At 45.8% G+C, this 10091-nt stretch overlaps 1 protein-coding gene across 1 annotated transcript; it reads right to left on the minus strand.

Annotated features, from left to right (window-relative positions):
* Positions 1–891: 891 nt before the first annotated feature.
* Positions 892–9789, minus strand: Chrna9 (cholinergic receptor nicotinic alpha 9 subunit). The gene is made up of 5 exons (XM_055629363.1): positions 9726–9789; positions 9374–9519; positions 8178–8332; positions 5324–5856; positions 892–1433 (listed from the first exon to the last, which is right to left on the minus strand). Exons 1-5 carry the CDS (start codon positions 9787–9789, stop codon positions 892–894), a joined length of 1440 nt encoding a protein of 479 aa, XP_055485338.1.
* Between the last annotated feature and the right edge of the window lie 302 nt (positions 9790–10091).

The raw sequence follows: 10091 nt of genomic DNA on the forward strand, positions 1-10091 counted from the left end.
CTCATCATACTAACTCCCCTTCTTTCTTATGATTCCCTGTACTCTGCCAAAGGTTTGGTCATGAGTCTTTGCTTTGAAAACACTGCTAGTTAGAGTTTTTCAAATGCGCTCAGTAGACTCCTGTCAATGTTTAATGTGCATCCCATCTGTCTTTCAAAACGAGGATTGATAATCTTACCCCATGTCCGCTCTCTTGATTATCTTTTTTAGGTGTATAGATTTCATTATGTTTATCATATCTTATAGGTCTATATAAGTGAGTATATACCGTGTTTGTCTTTCTCCTTCTGGGATATTTCACTCAGGATGATCTTTTCTAGGTCCCACCATTTGCCTGCAAATTTCATGATTTCCTCCTCTTTGATTGCTGAGTAGTATTCCATTGTGTAAAAATACCACAATTTCTGTACCCATTCCTCCAGGGACAACACATGCTGGAGAGGTTGTGGAGAAAGGGGAACCCTCCTCCACTGCTGGTGGGAGTGTAAACTGATACAACCACTCTGGAAATCTATCTGGCGCTTTCTAAGACAATTAGGAATAGTGCTTCCTCAAGACCCAGCTATACCACTGCTAGGTATATACCCAAAGTTTGCTCAAGTACACAAAAGAGATATTTGCTCAACCATGTTTATAGCTGCTTTATTTGTAATAGCCAGAACCTGGAAACAACCCAGATGTCCATCAACGGAGGAATGGGTACACGTAGCTTTTTAACTGAAGTTTAAAAATAAAAGCATACACAGCATATTCCCTAAATTATGTCTGAACAGCAGTTGAACTCCAGCATTGGAGCAGATCGCAGGAGGATTTTGTTGTTTTGTTTTTGTTTTTGTTTTGTTTTTTCCCCAAAATGTCTAAGGTCTACCAGCTCCCTTTTTCTCTTTTCTCCTAATCTGCTCTTGCTATGATCAAAATGGTCATGACAAACACCATAACAAAGAAAACCCACATGAAAAACCGGTCTATGACTTTGGCAACCTTCTTCCACTCGCTGCCCCTGGAGTTGGTGGCTTTGTGGTCTTTAAGGCACTTGGCAATGTATCCAATGTTTCTCGTCAGCGATTCATAGCGTGCACAGTAACTCTCGGCATTCTGCGGGATCCCGCCCTGACACCCCAGGTTATTCTTCAAGAGTTTGTTCGTTTCCTTCTTTCTGGAAAGGTCTTTGTTTCTGGATGTTTTCAGATTGGATCCTGGGAGTTGGCTATCAACCTTTGTGATTTGTTCTGGCTCCTGGCTGTGGTGGGGGCTGAGGCAGCTCTCACCCACGTCATAGACAAACAAGATCCGGGACATGTACTTCAGAATGACCACCTTGGCCCAGCGTGGCACTGGCCGGGCCTCAGCCCCACAGAAGTGAATGTTCATTACCATGATGGTAAGGGCTGTGGAGGCGGTGATCAAGGCCATGGTGGCTATATAGTATTTCCCTAGAAGGAAAGTAGCACCAGCTAAGTTCACGTTTATATCGCTTCATATTTTATGAAAAAGAAACAAACACTTTTCCCAAGAAACCAGTCTACCCTAGCTAGCAGTTACCAATAGAGACTTTTGAACCTAACGTTCTAAGTTTGAAGCCCAGAATTATTACCTACTATACTCAGAACCGAAGTATAAAATCCTGTTAAACTTCATGCTTTATAAAACAAGTGTAGTAAGTGTCAGACTTACAACAGTGCGGTGAGGTAAAGCAGAAGTGATACCTGTAAAATTCTCAGTATCACCCTTAATTGTAATTTAAAAGGTTCACAAACGTTTGCCAGGATGTGAAAAACCAGTCCAGCCTCCGTGAACAGACAACAAATGGTCTTTGACTGGTTCTGAGAATTCCTGCAGGCCTCGTTGTTAGGGGAAACAGTTACTACTGCCTAAGGAAGGAGACACGGGTGCTGCCGTCTTTATTTGATTACATAAGGCAAACACCCAGGAAAAGGGGGAATGAAGTAAAGACATAGGAAGGGTGAAAATTAATGAAGTAAGTGTCCAACAACAGCAAAAACAAACAAACAAGAACTAGCAATTAAAGCCAAAGGATGGGGAAATGGTTCAGTGGGCAAGGCCACCTGCCGAGAAAGCATGAGGCCCTGAGTCTGAGTCCTCAAGTAGCCAGGGAAGAAGCCATGTATGGCTCTTTGTGCCCATCTTCCCAACAGTGGTGGGCGGAGCCACGGAGAACCCCAAAGCTCACTGACCAGCCAGCTTGGCTGAAACTGAAAGTTTCATTTCAGGGAGAGCTCCTGCCTCTGAGATGGAGAGCAATGGGGAGGAAGCATGATTTTTGCCTCAGAGTGACCTCAGGTGTGGGCACCCACCTCAGCCCCACTCCCACCCTCATTGCCCCACAAATAAACCCAAGGGCAAGCTTTTGAAAAGGGGAATGAGAATGAGCACAGTGATTCACATCTGTAATCTCAACTTCTTAGGAGATGGAGGCAAAAGGATGCTTCTTCTGCTCAGGAGGTAAAGGTTAGCCTAAGAAACATAGAAAGAGCCCCCTCTCAAACAAACAAACAAACAAAAAACTGTAATAAAATTGATGAATCCTTTTCAGCTTTGTTTTTTTGAGATAGGGTTTCTCTGTGTAGCTTTGGCTGTCCTGGAACTTGCTTTGTTGACCAGGCTGGACTTTAACTCAGAGATCTGCCTGCCTCTACCTTCTGGGGGGGGGTCCTAGAATTAAGGCATGGGTCACCATGCCCAGAAAACTGATAAATATCTAATAAAGTTACCCATGGAAAGAGAAGAGGAAGAGCAGAGGAGCCTTAATCCTAAAAAAATGGCAAGAAAGGAAATAGTAACACAGTTCTCTTACAGCCACATTTGGAAAAGTTTTATGTAATGGAATTTTTAAACACTTGATAATTGCCTTGCCTAGGACAGCATTCACAGGCCCCTGACAGAACGAATTCTTTGAAGACAGAAGACAGTGTGTTGGATAAAAGTGGAGAGAGAAGGGACACAGGTGCACGCTAGGAGTGGCTTTTACGGGGCGAGGAGTTGAGTGGACAGTCAAGCAGCGTTTCGGTGTCATGGAGTCCCTGGGTCTATTGTGGGTAGTGACAGACTAGCCTAAAGTAATTCTGGTCTGGCCCTGAGTCAGAAATGGCTAGTGTGACCTCCCATTTTAAACTGTAAACCAGAGCCCAGAGTATGCAGTATGGGTACATTCCTCCTGGTGAGTTAATGGTCCTGATCTCAGTCCAGCATGATCTAAAGCCAAAACAGTCATGTTCTAAGGTTAGGATGGCTCAACACAGCTATCCACCACAGAATAGCATTCGTAATAATGTTAAACATTATTACTCAAACTCATTATTTATTATAAACTCCCAATTAACTATAAAAGTGATATGGGCCAGAAACATGCATGAAATGCCACTTATCATAGAGAAACTGTAAACATGTTTCTGTAAATGTGACAGCAAAGGGGCTGGGGCTTAACATATATAAGGTCCTGGGTTCAGTCTCCAAGCACAGGGGGAGAGAGAGAGAGAGAGAGACAGAGAGAGAGACAGAGAGAGAGAGAGAGAGAGAGAGAGAGAGAGAGAGAAAGAGACACTGACTCCCAGAACTTGGGAAGCTGAGACAGAAGCATGGGAGTCTATGCTCAAGGGCAGCCTGCTTGCATGGTGAGAGGCTGTCTCTAGCAACAGTGAAAACTTGGTCACTATTAGGCAAGAAGTACATTTCATAGGTGCCACAAATAAAAATACTGTGATTTTTAACATACGCTCCCAAAATCTGTGTATATGCATTCCAAAAAGACAATGCACATTACCATAGAAACAGAATGATTAATGCTCCCCAAATTCTTGGGAGTCGTCTCTCTCTAGAAACGTCTCGGCATGTAATTGCATGTCACTGCTAAGGCAGGGAGAGGGGCCTGTCCACGATCGCACTTCAGACACAGTTTCTGTTTTGGTTTTGGTTTTAGTTTGAGACAGGGTATGGTACAGTTGAGGCAGGCCTCACACTCCTGACCTTCCTCCCTCCACCCCTGAGTGCTGGGGTGACAGATGTGGATGACCAGGCCTAGCCACTGTGACTCACTTTTGTCTCCAGAGAGGTAATAAAAGTGTCAGGGTACCTTTATTACTGGAGAAGAAAACCTGTATGTGTGTGTGTGTGTGTGTGTGTTTGTGTGTGTGTGTGTCTGTGTTTTCTCAAAAAAAAAAAAAAAAAGACATAAAGTGGACCCCCCCATTACTTGGTTGGTGGAAGCAGAAGGAACAGAAAGAAATTCAAGGCTAGCCTCAGCTACAGAACCAATTATAAGCCAGCCTGGGCCACATGAGACCCTGTTCTACCCAAAAAGCAAAAGCAAAAGCAACCAAAAAAAAAAAAAAAAAAAAAAAAAAAAGGATGTCTTTGTAAAAACCACAATAGCACTGTCAAGCATCTATTATAGCAGTGAGTCGAAGTGTTGGATTAGAGGGGTCTCCTTGGTGGCAGGGGCAGGAGGTATTAAGGTGGCAGAGGGGATCTCAGTGGGTGGAAAAGTGGGCACAGCAGCCTCTGCCTCCGCTACAACCCTTGGCTGCAGTTTACATTATGACAGACTTTGGAAAATGTATTCTGTGGCCGAAAGGTTAGGTCACAACCAAAATATGAGAAAATGCATTCTGAAAAAAAAATGCATTCTGCTTTAGAATGGTCAGATTCTTAAATCCTGACCAATGTTGCATACACACACACACACACACACACACACACACACACACACACACACACACTTAGAATTTTTTTAAATAAAAAATTAATTTTGGGAAAGATTGCTAAATCAAACCCTTTGGGCATAGGAACCTCTGTTTTGCTGTTTTGATGGGGTGGGGTCGGGGTTTCTGGTACACAGGGTAGATGACTGACTTGAGACTCCAGCGCAGCTTCCTGCACAGCTGCTTCCTCCTGAGAAGAAGGACCTAACGCTGTGAACAAATAGTAGAAGTCACTGTCAAGCAGAGGCTTGTCCGGCTCATAGGAAGCTCTGGGTTTGATCCCCAGAACCAAGTACCTGGGGTTTGGTGGTACAGATCTACAATCCCAACACTCAGGACATGGAGGGAGGAGGGCCAGAAGATCTACTTCTTCTTTGGCTAAATAACAAGTTTGAGGCCAGCCCGGGCTACACTATAAAACTCTGTCTCAAAATCCTAAAACAGATCCATATAATTCCAACAACCATACCCAAACACAAAAGATGCCATCTGTAGGCACTGGATAGATTTTGTGAAAACATTAGGCCAGTGGCTTCAACTGCTTCAGTTCAAGGCACACACACCACCCCAGTTGCTACAAAGCTAAGTCCCCGGTCCACACTCACCGATCAGCGGTACATTTTCTGAGGCCGGCATGATCTCTGCTACCATTAGCTGAAATACAGTCATGGCCAATAGGATGGTCACTCCCAGAGAGACCTTCTCCCCGGAGGCTGCTGGGAGGTAGAAACTCAGAGGAGCAAGGAATGATATGAGGACACAAGGGATGAGGAGGTTGACGATGTAGAAGGAGGACCTCCTCTTCAGAAGAAGAGTGAAGGTCACGTCTGGGTAGGGCTCCGAGCAGCAGCCGTAGGAGATGACGTTCTTCACAGCAGGCATTCCGTGGACCTCCCATTCCACATCTTCAATGAAGTCAGAGAGGTCACCACTGTCCAGGGCATTGAATAAATCCACCTGGTTGCCATTGTAGGTCCAGGAACCAAAGGTCAGGTTGCACTGCTGGCTGTCGAAGGGGAAATAGGTGACGTCCACCACACAGGAGCTTTTGGTGATGGCTGGCGAGTCCCAGGTGATGAGCCCGTCATACCGCAGGACCACATTGGTGTTCACAGGCTCTGAAGACTCATCGTCTGCCCTGCAGAGCAAACGAAGACAATGATAGGCACTTGCTAAAAGACCTTACTGACTCGCAGCTGGATGGCCCACAGCCCTGTGCCTGTCCATTCAGCATCTTCTGCAGAGGACCACCATCCTCTATCCCTTTGGCTTGTGAGTTTGGGATCGCTTCCAACACACCTTCTCCTCCACCTCCTGAGACTGGTCTGGACCCTTAGCATCTTCCTTAAAGTATCTCCGCTCCGTGTTCCCTCTAACCCGTATCAGGCTACCAATGAGCTGAACATCCAGAAAAAAGAGGGAGCCTGTCAAAGCTAAAATCTGCTTCTCTGATTTTGTTCCTGTCATCAGAGGTGTGTGTGTGTGTGTGTGTGTGTGTGTGTGTGTGTGTTTATTTGGAAAACACAGAGGAAAAAAAATCCTTCATCCACAATCTTAGAGATGTTCACTATTTCTTGGGATATCTTTTCTTACTTTGTCAACATCCGTCCCTGCTTTTTCTAGGTACAAAAACTCCATTTTCCTCTGGGGAACTAGTCCTCCACTGCCATTACAAGGCAGAGGCGCTGTTACCATGAGCTCCTGAGCTCCTGAGCACATAGCCTGCTTCTCTAGAACCCAGGCACTGGTCCAGTTTTAACTTAGTGGCTATGTATGCTTGCAAAAAAGCATTTCCACTGCAGCGCCCAATCAAAGCAAGAGTGTAGGGAGAACCGCAGCTCTTCTGTTTGTTCTCCAGGGAAAACAGGTGGAATCTACCGAAAACTCGTGAGAGATCATCTGTGTCAATCACATTTCCGGATCTCACTTTATCACACTCTGTAAGCGAGCATGGTGATGGTCCTGTGACTCATCTTCTAGGAGAAAGGGTGGAAAAGGAGGAAGAGAGGAGTGGGTGAGAGGGGGAGAAAAAGAGGAGGAAACAGGGTAGATTCAAGTAATAAAGCCTAGGTCTTAAATGTTAGCTCCCTTAGAAGGTACATGGAACCTTCCCCTGGTCACTTAAAATGAGGAATGAACAGCAGGCCATGACCTTTGGGTGGGCTCTGAGTAAAGAATGAGTAAACTCAAGGCTGCCACCCACCACTGTTGCTTGTTCAAGAGCTCTTCATGACCACTCCCCCAACAGGCCCCATTTTTATCTGATCAACAGAAGAACCCTTCTCAACCCACAGGAGCTTAGGTTCCAGAAGAAAGAAAGAGGAGCTCCTGTTACACCTGGAAGGAGGTGGAGACTTTGAGCTTGAATTCCGCATGAGATCAGGCTCTTTCTGGAAGTCCAGCATGGTAGGCCAGCGGCACCCACTGCTCTCTGGAGCTTGTAGGAATGCGGAACTGAGGGGCCCACCCTACACCTACTGAATCCAAACCTGAATTTTGTCAATCTCTGGGTGATTCAAGTATGCTTTACAGTCTGAGAAACGTGAGCCATATGTGTGCAAGGCCCCTTGCTCTGAAAAGAGCCAAAATACTCCCAAGATACCATCTCCTTACAGTCTCTGGTCCTAAATCCACAGGGCAAATTCTAGGTGGTCCATAGGAGCATTTCTGTTATATAATCCCCAGGCTGTGAGCAGCTTAAATTGTATCTCCAGATACATTTTCACGAGATACAAGTTCTCGCATTGAAGTCCTAACTCTCTGGCTTACTGAAGAATAGAGCTGAGGTGGAGTGATGGTAAACTTGGGAGGCTGAAACAGGAAGATTGTCAGATCTGGGGTAGCTTGAGCTAAACAGCAAGATCTTGTCTTTAAAAACAAAGCAATAACAACAAACAAAACAAAACAAACAACAACAACAAAAACCCCACATTAGAGGAAGAGGAGAAGGAGAAAAGGGGGAGGAGAAGAGTTATTGTAGGTACAGCGAGCTAAGATGGAGCTCAAGCTGAACAGGGTGACCACCTCAGTCTGTACCAACAGTCTCCTAACAGGAGAGAGGATTCAGGCATGGATGCTCAGAGGGAGAACGCTGTGAGGATGAAGGCAAAGATCCAAGTGATGCTTCTACAGCTCAAGGGACACAGAGGATAGCAAGCAGCAGAAGCTAGGGGTGAGGTATGGAGCAGGTTCCTGCTGGAAACCCACAGAAGGGAACAAATTCACACTTTAATGCTCCAGCCTCCTAAAGCGTGAGCTGACAAATGTCTCTCCTTCAAGTCGCCCAGCCTGTGCTTATTGCTTATCCCCTAGAAAACTGCCTCCAATTTTGCACCTGAAAGGGGGTGTGAAGTCTGATGGATTTGTGCTCCATGTGTGTTTTAAAATGTCCCCTTGATGTGATGTCTGAGTTTCTACTAAATCAGTAGGTTCATATCGTCTGGTCTGAGTGGCACTTACTTGTTGTACAGGACAATGTCCGGCCTCCACACCAGGTCGCTGGGAATCCTGATGGAGTCCAGCCCATCATACTGGTCTCGATCCCATGTGAGGTATGCGTCATGCCAGGTTTGACGGATCCACAGATAGGCTGTCAGAATCTGATTTCTCTCGTCCTAAGCAATGAATCCAGATGTCACCTTATCCAGTATGCACTTCGGGCTTTGGGACACTTGTTCTTGATAGCAGGGAATCTCAAGAATGCCACAAACGAGACCTTTTAAAATTCTCTCTGCTTGATTGATTGCCAAGGCTGCACTTAATGCCTTTTTTTGATATAGTGTGCGGAATGTAAAGGAGACAGGTTTTTAGTCTATATATCTTTCCATGGGCCAATTGCTCAGTTTTCTCTGAAAGTGGATCAGCTAATGACACACTTGAGTGAGGAGTCAGGAAATACCTACCATGTACAAAAGAAAACATCATTCAAATCTTCTAACTTTGTATAATTAAATATCTGTATGCAGGAAATCAGCCATGTCATCTTAAAACACCACCTTCCTGTATTTGAATTGTAATTAAACCTACTATTTTAGGGGACTGGAGTTAAAGGTGTGTACTGTTCTTTCAGAGTATCTGAAATCAGTTCTCAGCACCCATGTCCGGCCCCTCCCCACTGCCCGTAATTCTAGCTCCAGATGCCCTCTTCTGGCCTCTGCAGTCACTGCATAATTAAAATAAAATATTAGAAAGCACCATTTTAGCTAGTTTATAGTTATCAGTGGCTTCCAGTGACCTACCGAACTGCATAATCATCTCAACTATCCACCTCAAGGACATTTTCCACACACCTAAAAGCAACCCTATAGCCATTAAGCAGTCACCGGTCCTTCCTCCAGTCCCTGGCAACCAATGCTTTGTTTTCTGACTGAAGGGACAGACCTTATTTGGACATTTCATGAATAGAATCAGACCACACGCAACACTGTCTTTCTTTCCATTGTCTCAGGCTGTCAGTGTGCACGGCCAGAACCCTAGGTGATAATAACATTGGTGACACTAGAGAGCACTTAGTTAAATGACTCATTCTGTAGAAAGCTTTCTCTCCCTGGATCTCCCTCCTCATGCCAACCGACACTGAGGACTGTCCACTCCACTCTCTCCCGAGGTCCCCTTGAGACATTCCCCTCCGAGGCAAAGGCTTGTTTTCACCCTACCATGTCCTTTATCTGAGAAAGTGTGATCTGCAGCGTGACATTCAGGACCGTGTCTGTGTCTTCTACTGGACGCAGAGCATTGGAGTAATCTTCAAAAAGATCATTAAACAACTTCTGAGCGTATTTTCCATCTGCTGTTTCTACAGCTGCAAAGAGAAGGACCTAGATCAGCATTTCAAAACAAGAATATCTCTGGGGTCAAAATGGGGTGTGACTCCAACACTAGCCAGGGACAGCTTGGAAGTGAGTGGATGAGCTCTTCTGGCCAGTCCCCCTGTTTTTCCAGCCCTACCCCACCTCTCACCAAAGAAAAGACTCTAGAGGAGCCCATACGGTAGTACTGGCCTCTCACCTCTGAGTCCAGAAGCGGCAAAATACAACCAGCAGAAGGAGATGCAGAAACGGGGTCGGTTCATCTTTCCCTAACCTGTAGAACGTCCCGGCCAGATAGCGAGGGCTTCCACTTCTGTGTGAGGACACAAAGCGCCCTCACTGCCACAGTCACAAAACAGATGGAGATTGCCTCCCCTCCCTCCCCTCTGGTAAGCTGAGACTGAAGCTCCAGTAATTGCCATGCCAGGAGCCCAGGGAGGGGGGCTAGGCGGAGCTGCTCTTGGGGAGGCATCTTAGCGCATGGCTACCCTCCAACCAGACCAAAGAAGAGGAGGTAGGAGAAGCAGGAGCCACGCATGCCTGACTCCATGTAAGTGGAATGGGA

The sequence above is a fragment of the Psammomys obesus genome, unplaced genomic scaffold, assembly GCF_907164565.1.
Source record: "Psammomys obesus unplaced genomic scaffold, mPsaObe1.curated_primary_1811, whole genome shotgun sequence".
NCBI classification, from domain to species: Eukaryota; Metazoa; Chordata; class Mammalia; order Rodentia; family Muridae; genus Psammomys; species Psammomys obesus.

Bases quoted from the DNA above. Each gene is read 5' to 3' on its own strand.
- Chrna9 (XM_055629363.1), bottom strand. From the start codon at position 9,789: ATGAACCGACCCCGTTTCTGCATCTCCTTCTGCTGGTTGTATTTTGCC. The intron at 9,520-9,725 runs GTGAGAGGCCAG...TTCTCTTTGCAG, and splicing joins TGCCGCTTCTGGACTCAGAG to CTGTAGAAACAGCAGATGGA. The intron at 5,857-8,177 runs GTAAGTGCCACT...TTTGCTCTGCAG, and splicing joins GACATTGTCCTGTACAACAA to GGCAGACGATGAGTCTTCAG.